We start from the raw sequence: 25165 nt of genomic DNA on the forward strand, positions 1-25165 counted from the left end.
TTAAAACACCCCAACTAAAATCAATTAACAATTAAAAATATCTAAAGGGGGGGGGGGGTTAAGCCAGCCCGGCTTGATGAAATAAAAAAGTTTTAAGGACACGGCGAAAAGCACGGAGATCTGGGATCCTACGTATCTCCGGGGGCAGGTCATTCCAGAGGACAGGTGCTGCCACAGAGAAGGCCCTCCCCCTGGAGGTCGTCAGCCGACATTGTCTGGCCGACGGCACCCTGAAGAGTCCCTCTCTGTGGGAGCGTACTGGCTGGTGGGAGTCTATCGGTGGCAGAAGGCGGTTCTGTAAATACCCAGGCCCTAAGCCATGGAGCGCTTTAAAGGTGGTAACCAACCACCTTTAGTACTTGATTACTACAAATAACTTCAGGGCAATTTTAAGCAGTGGTTATATTTTTTACCATTATTCACATGACCTTCTCTAAATTGATGTCTCATTGCACGTGGACTACAATTCTACCATTTGTGGACATATGGCTGAACCTAGAGTATTTGAAGATTGCTGACATCTGGAGGATGACAGATTCAAGAAATGTTACTGTCCCTTAGCATATCTAAGATACCTTATCAATTATTGGCACTGAAAATGCTTACTCTTACTACTAAAAGCATACAATAGATGAGATAAGGAAGCTTTATTCTGCCTTGGGTCATTAATATATTGAAAATATTTTTATGTAAATCATGCATAAGCATAAAATTTTAAGGGGATTATTTTTCAAGTGGTAATAATACAATTATATACATGGGAGAATTGAATGTTGGCTTTGCTAGCTAGACATGGTTCCTTTCTGTTTCACTTTATACCAACAGAGTATTGTGTCTTTCTGTTGGATCTTGGAGGTCATTCTCTCTTCTCTTATACCCTTGCCCATTGATAATATAGGATGTTGAGCAATAAACATTGTCCAGTTTTGATTAATGGATTAAACATTAGGTAGGGATGGCAACTTTTTAAAAAATCAAGTCCTTTCTGTCTTTTGAAAAAACCAGATTGTCAGGGTTCCAAGTAACACTTCCAACGAAAGAAGACTCAGAGGCTAGAAGTTCCTCAAAGTTCCATTTTATCAGAGTTGTCATATTGGCACATATTGGTGGCTTGTTATGAGGAGGGGATGATGGCATGGACGACTTCTTGCCTATGGCTATCGAATTGCAGTTTTTTCGATAAGGCATCAGCTAGCAGATTTCCCCTCCCCCCCGCTGTACATACAGCAGAATGTACTTCAGCTACAAGTTAAACCTCCTAAAGTATTGTGCGCAACGGATTTGTTTGAGAGATAGTTTTCTGGAGGTTTTCAGGGCCTCGATGTTTTTGTGATCAGTCCAGACCTCGAAAGGCACTTTGCCCCTTTCAAGAAAATGTCTCCAGGAGAGGATGGCCCAGTGGACTGCATAGGCTTCCTTCTCCCAAATTGACAATCTCTTCTCGGTGTTGGTGAGCTTCTTGGATACATAGGTGGCACACGGAGCCATATCAGTGGGCATGCGAGCCTTTCCCTAGCTCAGCTGCAGTGCACATGCGCGCCAACCAGCTGATTTTTGGGCCTTCCGGGCCCACCAGAAGTCGGGGAAACAGGCTGTTTCCGGCCTCCAGAGGGCCTCCGGGTGGGTGGGGAAAGCCCATCTTTCACTCTCCCCAGGCTTCAGATGCTTTCTAGGAGCCTGGGGAGGGTGAAAACGGCCTTTCCCACCCCCTGGAGGCCCTCTGGAGGCCCAAAACAGCCCATTTGGACTGGAAGTCAGCAAATGGGCCATTTCCGGCCTCTGGAGGGCCTCGGGGGGAAGGTCATTTTTGCCCTCCCCAGCTCCAAGAAAGCCTTTGGAGCCTGGGGAGGGTGAAAAATGGGCCTACCGGGCCCACTGTGGCATCGCATGCCAAAAGCGAGGGGAGCATGGGAGGGGGGGTCACATGCATGTGCGGGAGGGTGGGGGTGGGGCACATTGAATTATGGGTGTGGGCACACACACGCACAACCCCCCCCCATGGTCCCCACATGTGACGGCAAAAAGGTTAGCCATCACTGGCCTAGATAATCTAGGAAGGTTTTATGGAATTCACATTTTGACAGCTTTGTGTAGAGCTTAGCGGCCAGGAGTTTTTTCAACACTTGCCACACCAGCTTTACATGCTTCTCAAGAGTCTCACTGACTGCTGGGTCCCAACAGTCCCAACTGTAGTCCTAGTAGTGCCAGGCTGGATTGGCTTAGCGGGCTTTGCTATGGCGCGGTTCCGATTCCAGCAGGGGCTGTCACTCTGGTAGATCGGGCCCGATGCGTGAGGCTATAGTGCGACCCACTTAATGCCAAGTGAAAGGAGGTCGATGCTCCACTCAATGCTGCTGCGGCCCCCTGGCTGGAAAGGTGAATGTGGCTGAGCTACAGCCCATCTGGATGGGCCAGTACTAAGAGGTTGTGCGATGCTGCCCATGCTGAACTGGCCAAACTGCTCCGGTAGGCCTGCCAGTGACTGGCTGCGCAACAGCGGTGGGAAGCCCCACTCTCAGGAGTCGCTGAGATCAGCTGGTCCCAATTTCCATTCGAGGGCTTGGGTCTGTTCCACTCAGCTTGCTCCCTTCTGCTGTTCCCACAGCGTTGCCCCAGTCAACATCTCCTGGGGTGGCACGGCTCCCATGGCTACACCCCAAAGAGAAGGGTCCAGTTGAGCGGCTTGCCAGAGCAGCAGATCTTTGGGTCGGGCACCTTGTCGGTGTTCTGCTTCAGCGTCTTCTGTTACCTTCATCACAGCTTCGGAAGGGGTGTAGAGGGTCTCGACGTGGATCATCGAACCAGCTCCCTCTGTTCCCTCCATGGTCGCCTTGTCTTCCTCTATCTTCCCTCCGTCTTCATGCTGCCCAGTGTCGGGTCAGCGCTTGGGGCTCAGGACCCCGGACAGCACCCTGGAGTTCAGGGAGCTGGTTGAAGTTTTAAAGGAGATTCAGGTTAATGTCAGGGTTCCAAGTAAAATCCCCCCAACAAAAGAAGACTCCGAGGCTGGAAGTTCCTCAAAGTTCCATTTTATTGGAGATGTCATATTGGCACATCTGGGAAAACCGGAAACCAGCACCCACATGTCCATCACATGGTCCAATCAATGCACCGTCCCAACTGGAGATGCAGAATGTTGTTATGGCTAGATATCTCTCCAACTCCATACAATCCCCCCTCCCAGTTTCCCACAGCACTAAATGTGTCAGCCCTGAAGATCCAAAGTAAAAGATGGCTTCCAGAACTGACACAGATTCTTTGAGACCATTCTGAATTACAAAATGAACAGCAAGAATGGCAGAGTGTGAGTGTGTGTGTATCACCTTTGATGATGTGTTATGTTTACATGAAGTATGGGAAGTCCAGACTGATGGAAGGAAAGGGGCATTTTTTTAAACTTGTGAATCTCACCTGTGAATGAAAATTGAAATATCTTCTGGTCACCTGAAAATATCTTATTGTGGACAACACCACAACAGTTATCTCAAAGTAATTGATAGTGATAGTCCAATTTATTTATGTATTCATTCAGGCATTTACATGGCTGCCTAACTCAAGTCATGTGATTCCAAGTGACATACAAAAATGAACCCATAATCAATTTAAAAACATATTTCATTAAATTAAAGCTGTAGGGTGGCTATTGGACTAAAATCTTCATCAATTGGGGACTCGACATCTGACCCCCAAGGCCCAAGGAAATAGCTAGAGCTTAGGTGTCTTCCTAAAAGCCTATAAGAATTTTCCTAAAAATAAATATAAATATGTATATGTATTTGAAAATAAATAAATAAATAGCATGACGCAAAGATTTGAAAATGTATCTTCATCTTAAACTTTGACAAATGCAGCTTGTTTCTGGCCATTCATTTGTCTTAGAAAATAAAAGTTATGTCAGTCTTGGAAAAAAATACTATTTTCAGGTAGCCCTTGACTTAGGAACACAATTGAGTCCCAAATTTCTGTAGCTAAGTGAGATAGTTGTTAAGTGAATTTTGCCCCATTTTACAACCTTGCCACAGTTGTTAAATGAATCACTGTTAGTAACATAGTTGTTAAGTGAATCTGGCTTCCCCATTGACTTTGCTTATCAGAAGGTCGCAAAAGGGATCACATGACCCCAGGATCCTGCAACCATCATAAATATGAGTCAGTTGCCATGCGTCTAAATTTTGATCACATGACCATTAGAATACTGCAATGGTTTTAAGTGTGAAAAATAGTTATAAGTTCCTTTTTTCAGTGCTGTAGTAACTTCAAACTACATGAACTGTTATAAGTCGAGGACTATCTGTAATTTGTTGAAAGCAGATGTCTCTTCCAGACCAGATCTGTATTAACCAATCTACCTTAGGTATAGTGAAGGGGTAAGAACAATCTTTTTTTTTCCTGTTGAGTTGACAGAATTAAATGAATAGAATTGGAGCATTTGAGGATAGGAACAGCATTTTCAAAATGCAACAGGAAGATTTGGACTGAGATTTTCATTTCTCATTGCTGATAATGCCCTTATTTAAAAAAAAAACCTTTCAGCTAAATTAAAAGAATAAAAATAAAACTATATGCTTCAAGATGCCACTACCGTAGATTTAAAAAATGACTGTTTTTATTGCCTGTAATACTGGCTAATTGAATGTCTGAACACCTGAACTAATTATACATTTTACCTTGACATAGTGATCATAATTTTATTTTAAAAATTCCAGGACATTATCGTAAAAGAAATATCTTTTATTTTCTGAATATCTGTGGATAGGTTTGATTTATTTCCTAAAGGAAGCAAATTGCAGTGTGAAATTACTTAAAACACATTAGGTTTTTATCTACCTTATTTACCTTCACTTAATCTGTGTATTGACTTAATGGTGCTTATTTTGTTTGCTTCAGGAGGACAATTTTGTCAAAGCATGGCATTGTGATCATGAATGTTTCTGTAGATTTTTTTCCATTGGCAATTTTGACTGTTTTTTCTCCCTTTTTGAGACTTTAGGCTTTTAAAAAGAATTCCACAACATATCTAGTAATTTTTTATGCTAATGAAATCTAATAACTTTGCAAACAGCTCCTTTTTTGCTTAACTGTCTTAAACCAGAGGTCTTCAAACTTGGCAGCTTTAAGACTTGTGGACTTCAATTCCCAGAATTCTCCAGCCAGCATAGCAAATTCTGGGAGTTGAAATCCACAAGTCTTAAAGCTGCCAAGTTTGAAGACCTCTGGCTTAAACTGTGTGGGGATTTTTGTACTGATTGAACAATTCTACATGTGAGACATCAGTTCTTGTGCATGCAAAGTTGGACTTCTTTCTGGTTTATTTCAAGATGAACAGCCGCTCATTCTGTACCCTGGATAATTGTTTTGGTGAGCTGTCTTGAACCTGTCACTGCTCATGCTTCTTTCTTTCCCCCATTGACAAAGCAGGTTAACTACCAGTGATCAATCCTAGTCCTGTGGGCACCAACATTGTAGAAAAAACATCCAGACTTTATATTTAGTTTGTTTCCTTCTCTGGTGTCAAGCTTGGAGATATTGGAGCCATTAACAAAAAGCTTAGTCATTTTTAAAGGGACGTTTGTAGAAAGCGAAACTGGAAGAATCTGATTTTGTGTTATGACATATGTCAGGTTTTGGGGTTATGATATATAACCCCATGCTGTGTCAGGTTGCCTGCTGTTTTGTGATACCTCAGTGTGAATGATATCCAACTCATTTACCCATAGAAATCCAAAGAAAATATTCACATGCTCAATTAGTTTTTGATGTCAATAACAGACCAGGAGAAAACAATCAAATGGATTAGATAAATTGAAAGTATTTCTGGACAATAAAGTAGGAGAATAGGGATTCAACAGAGATTAGAGGGGATTATATTCCTGCAGAAGATTCAAGTTGCTGGTTAACTGTATCAGTGAGTTTAAGCTGTCAATGTGGAAAGCCAGAGTTGTCACTGATTTGGAGGTTTTCCTGTGAAAGAGTAATGCCAAATGCACTTACACCTAGTGTAATCATATTGGGAATGGATGTTGGAAGGCAGGAGGGAGAGCCACAGATAGGACATCTGGCCTGCAAAAGCTATCTCAGCTCAGAGAAGAGGGGTGGGAAATGTGTGGGAAACATTTCAGAAGAGATGCTCCTTAGTTTTGCAAAGCATAAAAGGAAAGGAGGGAGAAATATTTTCAGTCTTCCAAGATTTTGTTAATGTAACCTTACAATAACAATCGATGTAGCACTCCTGGTTGTGTTTCTTGTCTGGATTACTTTTAGCATTTTCTATTTGAAATCTTCTTGAAAAAGTAGTTAGTCCTATTGGCTCAAAATGCTATGATCAGGTCCTTGACTAAGATCAGTCCAGTGGTGGGTTGCTACCGGTTCACCCCGGATCAGGCGAATCGGTAGCAGCAGCAGCGGGAGGCTCCACCCACCCACCCAGATGCTTCTACGCATGCGCAGAAGCATCGCGCACGTGCACAAGAGTGCCCACGAGCGAACTGGGAGTGACGGGTTTTGAAACCCGCCCCTGGAGCAGTTATAGTTAAACGCTCTGTTGACTTCTTTTTTTTCAGATAGTTTCTCCTGTCCTGAAATTGTTTTGCCAAGCCAGAAGGTCCTTCCTTCTCTAGCAAAAGGTCATCCAGCTCCATATGTGTTCTTCTTTTTCTCTTTTTTCCCATTTGTTTTCTGGTTTAGAGAAGCTAAAGAACAGCAAGGCTTTTGTCCAAACTGCAGGTGATAATCTTGTTTTCTTTTTCAGTTTCCATGGCAAATGAAAGAAGGAACCCTCCCTTTCCTTATCCTCCTTCATATGTCAGAAGTCTTAATGGAACAGATAACTAGGAACCACGATGACTAGTTATTAAGCCAAGTAATATTTTCTGTTTCCCTGGTGAAGAGGCAAAAGAATTTCCACAACTCAATTTTTTGGCCTGCAAACAATCTGACTTATTTAGGATTGGACTGGTGCCTTTTGAAATAAATAAGCATAGTTTAGCTTTTTGCATCAGATTTTTTTTTAAAGACTTCAACTTTTGTAATATATTTCTTATTTTTTAATATGCATGAAATTTCATTCTGGAAAGATACGAAAGCTTCCCAGAATGATGAAATGGTTTCATGTCCACTTCTTTTCTTCTTCAGGAAGTTGGACCCTTCCAGATGTTTTTGATAATATCCAATAATCAGATGCAGGCAGTGTAGTGCCCTCCAGGTGTTTTTCAACTTCTGCTTCTATAGCACTAGACCGTTTGGTGCTCTATGTGAGATTTGTTCCTGTTTAGGACATCTGGCTGATGCAAGCTGATAATTTCAAGGCTACACTGAAAACAAAAGTTCAGGTTTTATCCCACAGTTTAAAAAGCTAGAGATTTGAGGAAGATCAGATATCCCCTCCTCCATATATGTAGGCCATGAAGAAAATGTGCCGGAACTGTTTGGAAATCAGGTTCTCAAGAATGGCTACCAAATTGGAAACTTTCAAGATAGCTTTTAAAAAGTTTATTCTTACCAATCAAAGTATGTGTATTTGTATGTACATATTCTTTCTCAGAAAAGCATAAAAACTAGGCAGTGAAACAGTCCACAACAAGAACTAAAGGAAAAGCTGTATAAAAATATATCAATAATTTAAAAGTTTGAAAACTTTTATTCAAAAAGACACTGCCTTATCTGTCTGTGTAACTTTTGTTAGTGGAATACAAAACAAGAGCTCCAAAGATTAATATAGCTGACTTTCTAAGGGTCAGGGCTTCTGCTAGATCAGCAGTCCCCAACCTTTGCACCTTGGCGGCCTGGTTGGGGTGGGGGAGGGGAACCAGGCCATGTGAGCAACAGGCACACATTTGCGCCAGCCTGCCGCTCATGCATGTGGAGTTGCACATGTGCACTAGCCCACCTCTTACATGGCCCGGTTCTGAATAGGCCACAGCCCAGTAGTGGACTGCAACCCGGAGGTTGGGAACCTCTGTGCTAGACCAATAAAGTGAAATCTGGGCTTTGTTAGGAAAGACTTTTTTCCCCTTTTCCTTTCTCTTTGCTTTCCCTTTTAAATAATTGCTAATAGCAGTGTTATTAATATTACATTATCTACACCAGGGGTGTCAAACTCAAGGCCAAGGGGCCGGATCCGGCCTGTGGGATGCTTAGCTTTGGCCTGTGGGGCTGCCTTGGAAACAGAGAAGGACTGGCCCATGGTGCCACTGCCAGGGAAAATTGAGCTCGCGAGGGCTATGTGCCCCCCCCCGGCTCCATTTTCCCTGGCAGAGGGTTGCAGGAGGCCATCCCAGCCAAAAACGAAGTTCCAGAGCCTGTTTTCATTGGCAGAGCACTTGGGCCACCACAGGCACACACCCCCGACATGAATGACATTATGCTGGCCAACCCCCCCCCCCAGGTCAAACAGAATCCTGATGCGGCCCTCAATGAAATGAAGTTTGACATCTCTGATCTCCACTTTTACAGAATTACCAGAATAGTTTTCCAAAATATAAACCATGCTTTAACGAATTCTTGGACCAGTCTAAAAATAAAAACTCTAAAAGAAAAAGAGTAACAACTGATACTAAGTTAAAATGGCTAAATTGGCATTAAATCTCATAGATCAAAATCTAGACAAATACCCAGCCATTTAAAAGATAACTGCATAGATAGTAGGCATCCTCTAAGAAAAAAATGCCCCTCCTAGAGATGTAGATTTCTTTTGCTAGGTAATCCTAAAATACATTTTGCCTTCCCCATTCCTAAAAAGTGAAAATATCGGTAGCCCTCATTTAACTATAGTAATTGAATCTAGAATTTCTGTTGCTAAGTGATGTGATTGTAAAGCATGAGTCACATGACCACACTGCTTATTGATGGCAGGTCCAACAGTATCTGATTACCATTGTTAAGCCAGGACCCCACATGATAGTGGCTTTCAGTTTCTTGTTGGCTTCCCCATTGATTTTGCTTTGGAAAGCCAAAGGTTGCACATCTTGATCTCATGACCTGTAGCAATGGTCAGAAATTTAGGACATTTGCTAAATGCCTGGATTGCAATCAGGTGATCACGAGGCTGCAGCAACAAGCAGGAACTTTGAGGACTGTTTGTAACTATCATTTGTTTAGAGCCATTTCAAGGACCGCCTGTACCACAAACTAGCAAATTGTCAATCCATTTGCTATCTACATAGACCTATATTAAACTATAGGATTATATTTAGCATTACAAGAAGTTTGGAATTAAGAATAGTTTAAAATATAATTTTGCCAGTGTAGAATAATTACCAGAGACCAAGGTTATATATCAGAAATGCACACAATCTTCCATACAGTTTTGAATAGCAAGACTGCATATTTTGGAGTAGGGGAGGGAGAATTTTGCTAGGTAAGGAACTTCTGCTGAAAAATCCTTATGCTTCATGACCTAGTAATTTCTCCCAGCAGTTTCACAAAGGTGTAAAAGAATATGACAAAAAATTGGACACTTGCAATACATGGATGAATTCCTCAACATTGATTTCTGAATCTTAAACGGACTGGGACCACTGCTTGTAATTAGTAGAAAGATCAGATCAATAGTACTAGAAACTTCTGAGAAATTTAATGGATCCCACCAGGCAAGAACATCATTCTTAGATAGACCGTGTGCTTTCTAGGGAGAAAGCTCAAATCCCATGTTAAGCAACTTGATAGCACTGGGAAAGATTTTTGCTAGAAAAACTCTTATTATCTTACTAAACCTTTATTTGAAACGTGTCTTGAATCAACTGTATTGTTTTGGATACAGATGCTATGGCTTTGGAAAGAGTGAGGGATGATTTATATGACTGTTTATGTGCTAGCCCAGATTGTCAGTAGCTTTTCAGCTTCTCTGGAAAGGTATTTCTATTAGCTGCTATCCAACCTTCTTTTAAACTAGGTATGTCTAGGATTAAGCCTGGAAATAATTAACCGTCCGCACATAAAGCCTCAGTACACTGTTTCTCTCTTCACTGGAAACTTTGTTTGAAATTATTGTGTTGAGTATCTTCTTTGGGGGAAAAAAAAGAATTATAAAAGCCAAAGATGTGTTTGTGAAACTACTTGATTATAAGAGAAAATTATTATTATTTATCATATCAAGTCACTACTACCGTTGCCTGTGAGAAATTGGAGAAAGACCGAACTGAATTACAAGCAGCTTATGAAGGGTTTGTGCAGAAGCTGAACCAACAGCACCAAAGTGATGTATTGGAATTGGAAGAGCGGCTGAAACAGTTCTACACAGCTGAGTGTGAAAAACTTCAGAGTATCTGCATAGAAGAAGCTGAAAAATACAAAGCACAACTTCAGGAGCAGGTTAGTGGAGCTGGAGTTAGCTGGACCATTTATTTAGCAGAATGTTTAATTGTTGCAATATATTTAATCAAGGTTTGTTTTTACATTAATGCATTCCTCTGGAACCTCGGCAGTGAAGTTTAAAAGTGTGTATGTAAATATGTAAATCTTCACAGAGTCAACTTTATTGTTCATTTTGCAATGAAGTTAAGAACTACATAGAAATGCAGCAGCCTTCTAGGATGGCCTCACGTTGCAAACCATGTTGAAACCCATGTTAAGCCAAAGCCCTATGAAAAGCTATGGTGGGCTTGTGGAACACTTGTAGAATTAGTGTGTGTGTGTGTGTGTGTGTGTGTGTGTGTGTGTGTTTGTGCATACTTTTGAGTCTTGGAAACTACCTAGAGAAGTTCTTGCAGATTTCTTGACATGGTTTTTGGAAGTGACTTGCCATTGCTTGCTTCCTAGGGCTGAGAAGGAGTAACTGAACCACACTTGACCCAAAATAAGAATTTATTTTTACACACACACTAAAATATTGTTACTTTTTAGGTTGACAACTTGAATATAACACATGAAAATTTTAAGCTAGAACTTGAAACCAGTCATGCAGAAAAGATAGAAGAGTTGAAAAAGGAATATGAATCTTCTTGTTCAGGTAAATTGTCTCATTTCTTTCCTGTGATTGTAACTAAGGATATTACATTTAGAAAGAAATCTAAAATCATTCAAAAGCCCGATAGAGATTTTTTTTTTTTTAACATGGATACAGGATTTTTCTATTTCTAACTAAAATATAACCTGATCTTTTGCTACTGCGACTTAACTTGTAATAAACGCATGTTAGGGAATCTTACCTCATAATAATAAACCTTTAAATTTTTTCAGAACTCAAGGCTACCCATGAATTAGAAAGAAAGTCACTTGAAGAATCTTTCCGTGAGAAGCAAGAAGAACTGGAGGTCTGAATTTTTTCCCCAGTTTGTTAATACATAGACACTTCTATGAACTATTTCAAGATTATGTGCCTCCACTATTTGAAAATTTTACCTTTACTTTTCTCTCTTAAAAAAATCCATATTTATACTTAGTCCTTATTAATATAGCACAGCAGTTTAGTTTTTATTAAGCATATTTATTTATTAAACTTATTTATTTATTTATTTATTTATTTATTTATTTATTTATTTATTTATTTATTTAATTTGTATACCGCCCTTCTCCTACTGGACTCAGGGCAGTGGACAGCCAAAACTAAAACACATACCAATACAAAATTTAAAATTTTTAAAAGAATTTCATGACTTTGGCCCCAAAATTTAAAACATTCAAACTAAAACCCATTGACAATTTAAAAAACTAAAAAAGCTAGAAAAGTGGGGGGGGTTCACACTAGCCCTGCTTGATGGAAAACAAAAGTTTTTAGGGCACGGCGAAAAACCCGGAGATCCGATATCATTCGTATCTCCGGGGGCAAATCGTTCCAGAGGGCAGGAGCTGCCTGTCAGCACTTCAAGCTGCATTTACTCTAATGCTGACATAAGAAGGAGAAGCGGAGGCATCTGAAAAGGGACATTTGACTTTTCACCTACTTATTTTCCCTGGAGATAATATCCCCTAGGACCATGATGGCGAACCTATGGCATGCATGCTACAGGTGGCACGCGGAGTCATATTAGTGGGCATGCCAGCTCAGCTCTGGGGTGCATGCATGTGCCGGCCAGCTGATTTTCGGGCCTTCTGGGCCCATCAGAAGTAGGGAAACAGGCTGTTTTCTGCCTCTGGAGGGCCTGGGGGTGGGGGGAAGGCCTGTTTTTCTTACCTGGCACCAGATCCTCTCTATTTATCTGGGAAGGGCGAAAACAGCCTTTCCCACTCCCTTACAGGCCCTACAGAGGCTGAAAGGGCCCATTTCCCGACTCCCGGTGGGACAGGAAGTGACTTTTTTGCTGTCCCCAACCTCCAGAGACTCCTAGAGAAGCTCCTAGAGACTCCTAGAGAGGCTCTGGAGGCTGGGGACAGCAAAAAATGTCACTTCCTGTCCCACCGGGAGTTGGGAAATGGGCTGTTTCAGGCCTTTGTAGGGCCTCAGAGGGAATGGGAAAGGCTGTTTTCGCCCTTCCCAGATAGAGAGGATCTTGTGCGCACATGCGTGTAGGCATGTGCATACGCAACCCTCCCCCACCCCACCCCCCATTCCTGGCAAGCGATGGCAAAAAGGTTAGCCATCACTGCCCTAGGAGATGGGATGGGAGGGGGGAAATTCCTTTGAGCTGGAGCAGTAGATTAGGGGTAGAGTGACTTGGAAGATGGCCAATGAGTGCAGGGGAGTGGGGAACGGAAAGGGAGGGTTTTGGGTCTGGAAGTCAGTGTTGGCTGCGATGAAGTCGGAGTTAGAATGTCGTGCTTAATAAATGGGAGTTTTTCTTCAAAGACTGTTTGAAATGCAATTTATTTGAGACGACCTCAAAACCTGACACTGCCACAGAGAAGGCCCTCCCCCTGGGGGTTGCCAGGCTGACATTGCCTGGCTGACGGCACCCTGAGGAGTCCCTCTCTGTGGGAGTGTACTGGTCGGTGGGAGGCTGTTGGCGGCAGAAGGCGGTCCCGCAAATACCCAGGTCCTATGCCATGGAGTGCTTTAAAGGTGGTGACCAACACCTTGAAGCGCACCCGGAAGACCACTGGAAGCCAGTGCAGCTCACACAGGAGAGGTGTCACATGGGAGCGCCCCCTTGCTCCCATAATCCCCCGCGCAGCCGCATTCTGCACCAGTTGGAGCCTCAGGGTGTTCCTCAAGGGGAGCCCCATGTAGAGAGCATTACAGTAGTCCAGGCGGGAAGTGACAAGTGCCTGAGTGACTGTGCGTAAGGAGTCCCGATCCAGAAATGGACGCAACTGGCAAATCAGGCGAACCTGATAAAAAGCCCCCCCGGCCACGGCCGTCATATGCTCTTCTAAAGACAGCCGTGCATCCAGGAGGATGCCCAAGTTGCGAGCCCTGTCCGTGGGGGCCAATAACTCGCCCCCAATAGCCAGCGATAGCACCAGCTGGCTATATCGGGACGCCGGAAGCCACAGCCACTCGGTCTGTTTATTTTATTTATTGCTTATACTGATAGGTTTAACAGATTGTATCACTCTGGTGCCCAGCTAATAGTATTAAGAATCTTAGCACATATTTATTTCTGACTTTACCAATTTATTTTATTCTGATAGTATTTTTTTTTAATGATTCCTGGCTTTATGTGAGAGCAGGGGTGTCAAATTTGATGTCGTTGAGGTCTGCATCAGGATTGTGTTTGACTTCGGGGATAGGGGTTGTGGCCAACTCAACATCACTTGTGTCAGGGCGCCTGCAGGGGCCTCCTGCAGTGTTCTGACAGTGAAAATGGAGCTACGGGAGGACCACATGAGGCCCTCCCGAGCTCCGTTTTCACTAGCAGAGGCACCACTGGCTGGTCCTTCGCTGGTTCCAGGGCGACCCCACCATCCAGATCTAAGCACCCAACAGGCCGGATCCAGCCTGCGGGTTTTGAGTTTCACACCCCTGTGTTAGAGGCTCAATTGTTATATTGGACTGTATTTAATGTTTCAGAAAAAAATTGCTGAATTACAAAGTGAAAATGACTGCTTAAATGAAAAGCTCAAGTTGGAAGAACAAAAACGAATAGCCAAAGAAAAAGCAAACTCTGTAAGTAAGGTATTGGATAGTATATATTATAAATATTATTATAAATGTAGAAATCTTTCACAGGTATCAGGCACTTTTCAAAACCTGTGACAGGGTGCAAAAACATGGCCCAGAAGCTGCAATTGATTTAATACTTTCATAGAGTGCAGACTATAAACTTACTATATTTTGTGTAATTAGGGGCTGTATAAAGCTTGCAGAAGCTTAAGGCGCCAGTTTCATACTTTAAAACAGGTGTGGGCAACTATAGCCCCTGTGCGATCTGTGGACTTGCAACTCGCAGAATTTCTGAGCCAGCATTCTACAGCATTCTACAGGTCATAAAGGGGCCATAGTTGCCCACCCTTGCCTTAAGACCATTGAAGCACCACCACCATATCACTGAAATCCTAGTTCTGTGTACTTTAGGTCTTGTCTCTCAACATTCTCTACAAAAGCTGGTAGGAGGTGTCTGATCTGACAAAAATATTTTTTCTTCTAAATATTGGGGAATGTTCCAATTTTTTAAAAAAAATAAATAGAACAGGTAAAACAAATGCCAAAGCAAAGCATTTTCAGGAGAAAAAAACAACATTTATACCATTTATATATCAGTGAGTCACTTCAAACGGGGCATGTTAAGAATACTTAAACATGCATAGCTGAATTTGAAATATATATTTCACACCCAAAATCATAGGGGCATGTTTTTGTTTACAGCCTCATAAACCTAGAAACAGATGTAGCTGCTTTAATGAGTCTCAGGCAGGATGCTGTATCCTCCCTCTTCTGCAGAATTAAATGAAAACACAATTTGAGGCATTCCATCATTTGATAGAATAGCGCTTAGTGTTTACACGGGCACACTGCTCAATCACTCCTGCTTAGTTTTCCTGTTGGCAGCAAAATCCCTAAAACCAGGATGTTGCATTTGAGGTATGTTTAGGGTTATGAATTCCATTTAGATCTTTAGCTTATGCAATGTTGCATATCTCAGCATCTGAAAACGATCTGTGTATAGGTAAAACACTATCTTAGCCATCTTGATTGGAGGATGATAGGAGAAAATCCAAAACATTAACTTTTAAAATGCTGGTACAAAAGAATGTGTAAACCTTTGAGTTCTTATTTGATAAAATATTGAAAGCCTGCACATTTTGTGTCATTTGAGTTGGTCCTAATAAAAGATATCACTCAGCACAGCTTAATCCTTGCGGAATTACAAAAGCAACATTTATTTAGAATTGGGCAATGCATGGATATTTGCAGCCAATACAAATACAATTTTCATAAATTTCTCCATTCCACACAAATACTTCTGAAGGGTTCTATGGTGGTTTGCAAGTGCCTATATTTTTTCCCTAGCCCTGCCCCCAAGTATGGTGAAGAAAATCCATAGCCAGTCAATATATCATACACCTAATTTAAAACACATGGCAGTGTTGAGGGGCCTTCTTAAACATCTCTGTATATAAATTTTCAGAAAAATCCTCAGATTATGTATTTGGAACAAGAACTGGAAAGTTTGAAAGCAGTATTGGAGATCAAGAATGAGAAATTGCACCAGCAAGATAACAAACTATTAAAGATGGAAAAACTGGTGAGTTTTGCATTGAAGTACTGGCCTCCAAAATCTCATTTTTGTGCTGATAATGCAAAAAGACTTGAATCACTGAAGTATGAAATTGGGAACAGGCACCAAAAATGTTCTCTACTATGGGACAAATACATATAAATTAGCCTATAACTAATTTCAGGAAGGAAAATTAATCTTGAGAGAGGATAAACATTTAGCACAGACTTGTGATCCCATGAAAAGCCTGCCCATTGCACTAGCTAAAATTGAAGTGGCTGGTTCAGATTTCATTATTAGCCAGGAATCTGAAATATGCCTGGAGGCCAACTGTGGTGATTTTCTTTCCACTTCACCCTTTTTTTGCAATATAAGCATTGATGGTTAAATATTACAGAGATAAAACACAGTTCTCTGAATGTTTAAAATATGCAGAATAAATTATTTCTTGTTTTCATACAACTTGAACAAAATGATAATTAGTTGGCTTGAGAATTCTTGTTCCTTAATCAGAAAGGAGAATTATCTTCATTAATTAACTGACTTTTGAGCTTAAAATACCCTGTCTTGGGGCCAAAAATATTATTCAATCTATAGGAGTCATATTTTTATTTTGCATTCATGGCTTGTACTTAAAGAATCATGTTATAGGTGTCTGTTCTAATAGACATTGTTGATGAGGACAAAATATTTAAGCCAAACAAGTACTCTAGCAACTTAACAATATAGAAATTTCCAAATACCATCATATAAAAGGTTATCTAGATTATTGGATACTTCTGAATTTATTTTATTTTTGTCCTTCTACTACAAACTCTGGATGGGAACTGGAATTACTGGGTGTTTTTCCATCTTCTCTGATGGGTTCTGATGTTGCTTAGAGCTTACATCTATCTGCTTGATGTCTTTTAAGAAGGTTTCAGATGATAATTTTTCACTGCTACGATTATATTTAAATCCCAGCTATCCATTCATTCTCTTCTCCTTGCTCACTCCCTACATACACATCTGTGTACTTTACACACTGCATTACTGGAGAATACATAATGAACTGGACTATCACTCTCTTAAATAGATACCCATGATAAACTGGGAATAAACTGAATCTAACCCTTTCCTCCTATATTTTTAGATTAAGAGCCTAGGTCTTTTAAATTCAACTAGATCCATTTAAATAACTGTCAGTCTTTTGAATTTTATTGAAAACATTTGTTTTGTAGCAGTTTAAAAACTATATGTATTATACTTTGTCAGGGGCAAGAGACTAACAGAATGATTGCCATTGTTAGGTTACATTTTATAAATAGACATTTGGGGTAACGTTTTAATTGTAATTGGCAAAAATTCTTCAGAGAATTAGCAACATTGATGCATTAGAGCATTATTCTTTTGTATTGGTCAAACAAAAAAAATGTGCAATTTGACTTCTTATCCAAGGTGGAGAGCAACACTGCCCTGGTAGAGAAAATGAGAAAACTTCAACAGGGGAATGAAGAATTAAAAGCTCGGATGGACAAACATATGGAACTTTCCAGGTATTTTAAAAGCTCAAGTCTAGCTGGCCAATCTCTAGATACCTATCCTTCATGGGGGGAATTTAGAACAGGATGCATGCAAACGTTTTCCAGAACTGCCTTGGACTTTGAGTGACATGTCAAGAATAGTAATTAAAAAATAAACAGGACCAGGATGAATAAATATAGTTGCAGTAAATAAACTTGAATGTGATTTAATTAAATAGAGAAATATAATGATTCCTCTTACACTTAATTATATTTCTCCTCTGGCCCATTTAAAATTACAATTCAGTTATGGTCTAGCAGCCACACTAAAGCTCACTTTGGGGAAGTATGCATTTGACTCTAATATCATAGATATATGCAGATAAAGCCATGATACAAGTTGTTCTAAATCTAGTATAATAAAGTGGGACTGAAATTCAAATAAAAGTAGAAGTATCTTTTGAAGGTCAGTACAGTGAAATAATGTTCTCTGGGAACTATCAAAAGTTTAGGTTCAAATTTTTAAAAATAATTTATTTGCTTACTATCATCTCTTGCACCTGGGAGAAAAACATTTTGTGTGTTATTGCAACTACAGGGACTCCAGGTTTCATGCTGCATTATTTGGGAGTATAGAAAATTGCTCAGTTTTACCTCCCTTTCCGTGTTAAGGGTGAAAATGATAGTATTACTTCAAGCTAAGAGGAATGAGAATGGAGTATGATAAAGTTTCCTGTGAAAAAATAGTCTATAATTGTGATGGCGAACCTATGGCAGACGTGCCGGAAGTGGCACACAGAGCAATCTCTCCGGGTATCCCAGCCATCACTCGTTGCTGTTCCAGGTTCTGGCATGCACCTGCGCGCCAGCCAGCTGGTCTTCGCACACACAGGTACACCGGAAACTGGAAGACCAGGTGATTGGCATGCATGCGCACGCTGGAAACCAGATGCTTAGCTCTGCGTTGGGGAACTACTCTTCCGTTTTCTTGTACTCCTATGTGTGTGTGCTGGGGAGTTGCTCTTTTGGTTTCTAGAGCTCCCCCACGCATGCGCGTGTGCTCCCATTTCGGCACTTGGTGGCACAAAGGTTCACCAACACTGTTCTACAAGCATTTTGAGTAAAAAATCTTATTTCAGTTATTATATTACTCCTCTAATAGTATTAACAGGTTTCCTCTAATAGATGGGCACCAATAAGTTTGAAGAAAATGAGAAATAAGTTGACGATTTCATTGTGCTCAACTAAGCCTTCATTTGTCCAAGTTTATAATTTTGAAAGGGGGTTAATCTACTGCTAATTCAATGGAGAGTTCATAGGTTCTGGAAGAACCACATACACACCCCACATCACCATAGAAGGGTGGAGAATTGTCCAGCCGAACCCTTTACAGCTTGTAAATGTTCTAAAAGAAGAATAGGGCAAATCTGTTTGAAGATGAGAAGGTCTGATTTATAATTTCCCCTTTAAACCAAACAGGCAACTTTCCACTGAGCAAGCAGTTTTGCAAGAATCTTTGGAAAAGGAATCCAAGGTAAATAAACGCCTATCGATGGAAAATGAAGAACTTTTGTGGAAGCTACACAATGGGGACCTTTGCAGTCCAAGAAAACTCTCCCCTGGTACTCCACCAATGGCCTTTCAGTCACCAAGAAATTCCAGCTCTTTCTCCAGCCCCACTGTGTCACCCAGATGACACCACTGTGAAGAGACACTCTCCCTTCAAGCATTTCCTTCAAACTCTGCAGAACTGAAAACATGGATTGAGGGAGCAAAATGCTATAAAAATGCAGATGTGCTTCACTGTGTCTGAAATACAACTGGAAAGAACTGCATTGAGAAATATCTATAACATGTTCAAGGTTCTTCAGGAGCAGGAAACCCAACTGTGGTCCTCCTTGTTAAAGAAAAAGGACTTCAGAAATAACTTCTCCAAAAGTTGTTGCACAAAGCACTTAAAGAGCAAGAAATATCTTGTTCACTTTTGCCTTTTTCACCTAACTCTAGGGAAAAATTGCTCAGGGGCTTATAAATAAATGATTGCAACCTTTAATACGTTCCTCATTATAGATATGTTCTTGAGACTTTGGGTGGGCATAAATGACTTAGATGCAGCATACCACCCTTGCCATGTATATGATAGAGGATAAACACAGAAGAAATTAGGGTCATGTTATTCATGAATAAAATTTTCTCATTATGCATGTTTTATCAACGTTTTTTCCCCACTTTCTTGGGACTAAAGAAAAACTGCCACTTGTACTATATGTTCTCCATTATCTCTGTACTTCAGTTTAGTAAATGATTGAAAGGAGATGCTATTTCTGTTTGGTTGTCTACCTGTTTCATTGTGGAATGTAATGAGTCTGGTCATCTCCTTTCCAGGCATAATTACATTGTCCAAAATATTATTTTTCATCTTCTCCAGATATATGTCAGAATTAAATTGTTTTCCTCTAGCTGTATTATTTAGTCTTTACAAAAAACACACATCAGCGTAGTAGAGAATTCAAACATACATACAAACATTTAGTATCAGTATCTAAAGGATCTTATCTGACTCAAAATAGCAGTGCTTCAGAGCACAGGAGGAAAACAATGCAGATGTGCTTATTTTAAAAGGAGCAAGAGGCTGTAGAAATGTACCGTGTTGCTTTGTAATATACTGAACTGATAATTTATCAATGTGCACTTTATTCAGTAAATGCTATAAGGAGCAATCTATTCATTACATTCATCGGTAACAGATTTATTAACATTTTCCCATTGGCTGCAGAATTCATTACCCTCAGTTTCATTTGATAGGTTTTCTTTGACCACCTTGAATTAAACAGAATGTGATTGTTTTATAATAGAAAGATACTTATCTCTTGGGTAATGTTTAATTCTGCATTGCAAATTTAAAAACAGCATAGTGCATGTGTGCTCTTGTTAATGACCTGTTCAGTTTTTATTTTTCTGAGATTTAAAATCTCTTATTTGTACAAATGAGCTCTAATACAATTAAAAATTATCTCTGCTTTCTGATATAGGTGGGATTTTTAAATCCTATGGTTTGGTCTGTTATCATTAGTACAACCCAACAATGAACTGATATCTCTTTGTTATTTAGTGATTAACTGTTAGTCTAATGTTGGCAATGATCTTTCGAGATATCCTTTGTCCCTTTCATAAAATTAAAGAAGGGGACCTTGAATAATCTATAAACAGGGAGAACAAAATATCTAATTAGATATTTGTTTAGAAAGCAAAATGTTGGCTTGAAGGGGGAAAGATTTTAGTTATTCTTTAATTATGGAAGCATATTATATTTGGTAATATGAAAAATTCAAGGATAAAATATTTTAATTCTGCATTGTGTATGGGATATTTTACTTGCCCAAACCCATTTAAGGAACAGTACATGCTGTTGTAGCTAGAGATGCCAGCACTTCTAAATAAACTGTTGTCCAGAGACTGATTTGTATAACCATGAACATTTGCTGTAGGCTGAAATTTGGCTTAGAAATATGTCTTGAAGCAATTATTTCTTTGGTAAGGTCATATTTGATCACATGTATTGAGTGTCGAAAATTAAAATAAATTTTTTACTGCTTTAAAACTCTTGCCTTTTTAAGTGTAAGCAAATCTCTGAAGCCAAAGTAATATAAATGCTAACATAAAGTATGTTATGTATAGGAGAAGCCTTCCTTCCAAGTTGTGAGTCATTTAAACTGAAGTGGTTTCTAGTTAGACTGGGCTTAGAGTTGCAGACATCAAAACAGTAATTTTCAGATTTCAGAAAGCCCTTGAAAAAAATGCTTTAATTTAGCAGACATTATGCAGTTGATTTCTCTGGTGTAATGTAAAACTATCTCCCATACCATGATATATGTTGATATATCTTCCAAGATTCCCAAGATTAGGGAAAAGAACATCAAGCTTTATTCTAACTTTTCACTTAGTGGAGTTTCTTGCTGTATTTCAATTTGCATTTCAATTAAGTTCTAGGTTAACTACCAGAACAATGCATAAACTGATGAAAACATGCAAGAATCAGATGAGTTTCAAAAGGAGTAGAATCACAACTTCTCTGCTGGTTCATCTGATCCCTTTATACATGTAAGAGGAAATATAAGCATACTACAACAACAACAATTATTACAGTCTTAGACCAGAGACCATAAGCATACAAAATATATGATAGTGGAAGCCATCTTGCAACCATCCCTCCTCCCAATTATTTGGATTTTAGCATTGATCTCATGCATCTAATCTTGTCTCTGAGAACTGGGTCTTCAAGGACCATTGAGAACCAGGCATGGTGGAGAAGATCATATACTCAATCCATCAGAATAGAACTGGAAAGGACCTTGGAAGTCTAGTCCATTTATTTTAGTAATAAATGGCATCCAAGTCAAGATGAGGTAGCAGCGTTGTGACATAGCTTGGGGATATATATTAGGTCATAGATCCCTGCCTATTGTGTGTGGATAGTAGTTTCTACAGATAAATATCCCATATCTGATTAGATGATAATAACTTGTAGATATAAAATGTTTGTCTTTTATTGCTACATAGGCCTATATGTAGACATGCATATGAGTGTGAAGTGAAGAAGTGTTTTAAATTGCTGATTAAAAACAAAATAATGAACGGGGTATGAAAACGACTGCAGACACCAATGCTGAAAAGTGCAGATTCCTTAGAAAACAAGATTTGCAAAAATTTGCTTGCCAGTTGAATTTTAACCCTTTTATTAGGCCTAGATAGTTCCAAACTCTCTTATTTTCCTTTGTCATTTCTCCCCCTTTGTTTATTTACTTTCTCAGTTCAGCTTTTCCTTCTTTCCTTCCCCACCTTCATCTCTCCCTGATTTTTTTTCTCCTTTGCTGTTTCTATGGAAAAAAGGAGAGAAGGAAGGAAGGAGTGTATACATATACTTACGGAAACAGATTACAAGTGGTTCTTAATTTAGGATACAAGCTGATCACTTTGATTAGGATATGGAGCAGCCAGTGTAGTTGTTTGCATGCTTTTATCTTGTCTATAAAGACAACAGATCCCCTTCTCTATGTCATAAAGTATATACACTTTTTATGAACTAAAGTTGAATGTTAATTACATTTTAATTATGCATATAATCAACATGCCATTGTTCTTTCATGAACACGGCAGAATGGAATGCTTTTACTTTTATTATGTGCATGGCCTATTAATATGAAGAAATGCCACTGCAGTAGATTGTAGATGTGGGGAGGGAGGAGTTGAATAATTCTTCTAAGCAGTCCTGGTGATGAACATAGATCACCCATCACATCATGTATGATGGATTTTATGCTAAACTGTTTTTATGAACTTCTACAAATGTTCTGTCCGTTATTGTTGGAATATTGTACTGAACATTTTGCAGGAAGGACTGTTGCTTAGCTGAAGATGGTAAAATTGTCTTGCTGTAGACTAATTGTTAAATTGTTTTTCATATTTTCCTTAGATAATAAGAGATAAATGGCATTGTGTGCATCGGAAAGATGCTTTCTTTTGTTGAATTCCAATGATAATAAGCAGCCGTATTGTGATTTGTAGTGGTGTTGGATTAGGAGTGAAGAACCCACACTCTAGTTTATTCTCAGCCACAAAAGCTATCTGGGAGACCGAACCAGTAATTCCTGCTCAGCCTGACCAATTTCACTGGGTGATTATTATGGATTGTTAATCAAAAAAGAGAGTGCAAGAAAGGCAAGGTACAAATATAAACAACAAATGGCTACATAAATGTATTCATTTGCGTTTTTTCAACATTTCTTGTGAAATATTATCAGAGTATATTTTTGTTCATAAAGGAAAATCAGGTTGAACAAGATGAATGTAAACATCGGGTTTCGTAAGACAGACATCTGGTATGTTTGGAAGATACTTACGCATCTTCAGCCTAGCAATAGTCCTTCCTGCACTATAGTCCTAAAGCTTTGATAGCCTATTGTGCTATCTCAAATATGCCAGTTCAAAGCATTTTGGAAAGATGGTTTAGAACAGGGGTATCAAACTCGATTTCATTGAGGGCCACATTAGGGTTGTGTTTGACCTCAGGGGGTCGGGAAGGCATGGCTGGGTGGGTGTGGCCAACTCAACATCACTTGTGTCGGGGGCACCTGTGGTGGCCAGGCGGGGCTGGAGGGGATCCTCCTGCAGCCTTCTGCCAGTGAAAACAAAGCTCCATTTTCACTGGCAGAGGCACCGCAGGCTGGTCCTTCGCTATTTCCAGGGCAGCCCTGCGGGCCAGGTCTAAGCTGAATCTGGCCCCCGGGCTTCAAGTGCGACACCCCTGATTTAGAACATAAATGAAACAGGTCTATTCCACCATTAAAACTGCTGTGTACTGTGTTGAGCTAACGCTGTTGTTCCATTTGTCAGTGTGGGTGCACATCCCTATACTAGTACTTGAAAGCGAGACCACCCAAAAAAATGCCATGCTTGTACACTAGATTTTTCTTTTTTTCTTTAATTTATATGCTGCCCTTCTCCGGAGACTCAGGGTGGCTTACAATGCGTTAAGCAATAGCCTTCATACTTTTGTATATTTATACAAAGTCACCTTATTGCCCCCACAATCTGGGTCCTCATTTCACCTACCTTTGAAAGGATGGAAAGCTGAGTCAACCTTGAGCTTGGTGAGATTTGAACTTGCAGTAATTGCAAGCAGCAGATGTTAATAACAGTGCTTAGTCCACTGTACTACAGGCTCTTGATTGGGAAATCAGGAAGCTAACTTCTGAATTGTTGCCAAGAAAATGATATAGATGTACCAAGAGATCACCAGCATTTGAGCTCAGTTTGAAGAAGCTGTCAATTTATTTTTTTTTCCAAAACAAAGACAGACAGATCTTGTTTTGCAACCACAACTGGGACCAGTAACCTGGTTGTTAAGCAAACTGGTCACTAAGTGAAACCACAGCTGTACTTACAATCTTACTTCAGCTTTCCTTTGCTTTCAGACCTGTGAAGGTCATGAATGTAAGAACTGCTGTAAAGTTACTTTTTAATCAGTGTTATAACTGCAAATGGTTGCAATGTGAGAGTTACCTCACATTAGCTACCTAATATGAATTTAAAAATGGGTGTATGTTCATTTTTAATTTTGTGGGCCAAATTTTTATATATTTGTTTTTAAATTGTTTTTTAAATTTTGTAAGTTTATATGTGTTTTAATATGGCTGTACACTGCCCTGAGTCCTTTGGGAGAAGGGTGGTATAGAAGTTCAATAAAATCTAATCTAAATCTAAATCTACCTGGAACTGACAAACTCCTTGCTACAGGGAGCTATAGAGCTTCTCCAAAACAACTGGGCTTTAATGGCCCCAAATACTAGAAGGATTAATTGACAAGGATTGTAAAAGGGGGCATATCATTGACATAGTTTGGGAGAAGGCTGCATCAATCCAGACTTGCCCCCCCTGAAAAAAAAAAAACCCAGCAGGAAACTCTGAGCAGAAAGTAAATAATGCAATCTGTGATTATCAAAGCTTTGGCGGTGCCTGTTCCATGAGATTGTTGAAATATGATAAAGGATTTAAACAAATTCTCTTACATTGCAATCTATTTCTATAGAATTTAGAAAAAGATCTAAAAAGGGCATACTATCTCCAAGGGAGGAACAGAAGAGTTAAAACTCTATCACACCATTCACCATAATTTCAGCAAGAATGTCGGATTACATCATAATCTGTAAACACCAATTGCTCTGAAACTTGAAAAACAGTTTATTCAATATGTCAATTTTTAAAGACGCCACATCAGTTGAAATGCTATTACTTAAAGCATCAAGTCCATCCAACAAGACCTGTTAAAATTCATAATATATGCTATGACTTCAATGTAAAATATAAAAGCTATTTTAGGTAAGAACAAATTCTGCTTGGGAATGGGTGGCAACGGATACATAATATATATTTTGATAAGAAACTAAACTATTAAGAAACATGTTCTTAATCGATAAACCTTACAGGTGTGTATTTGCTTGCTTTTCTTGCAAGCAAGCATAAAGAACATAACTAAAATATTGCATACACATACTATATTATCGTCTAAGAATAAATCTCCAAATTACTGTTGGAGAAAAAGGTTTGAATATGTATCATTCATACATAGAC

At 39.7% G+C, this 25165-nt stretch overlaps 1 protein-coding gene across 2 annotated transcripts in view; it reads left to right on the plus strand.

Moving 5' to 3' along the window:
• Positions 1 to 20612, plus strand: part of MTUS1 (microtubule associated scaffold protein 1) — a 108512-nt gene extending 87900 nt beyond the window's left edge. For both annotated transcript variants that reach the window (XM_070948734.1, XM_070948735.1), the window contains 7 exons: positions 10094 to 10308; positions 10840 to 10945; positions 11176 to 11249; positions 13886 to 13981; positions 15444 to 15560; positions 16971 to 17068; positions 18515 to 20612. In XM_070948734.1, the coding sequence (XP_070804835.1) occupies positions 10094 to 10308; positions 10840 to 10945; positions 11176 to 11249; positions 13886 to 13981; positions 15444 to 15560; positions 16971 to 17068; positions 18515 to 18731 (923 nt within the window). In that variant the 3' untranslated portion in view covers positions 18732 to 20612. The remainder of the gene's footprint in view (positions 1 to 10093; positions 10309 to 10839; positions 10946 to 11175; positions 11250 to 13885; positions 13982 to 15443; positions 15561 to 16970; positions 17069 to 18514) is intronic.
• Positions 20613 to 25165: the final 4553 nt, after the last annotated feature.

This window comes from Pituophis catenifer, unplaced genomic scaffold, assembly GCF_029215685.1.
Source record: "Pituophis catenifer annectens isolate HBS135680 unplaced genomic scaffold, rPitCat1.0.hap2 SCAF_8, whole genome shotgun sequence".
Classification (NCBI taxonomy): domain Eukaryota; kingdom Metazoa; phylum Chordata; class Lepidosauria; order Squamata; family Colubridae; genus Pituophis; species Pituophis catenifer.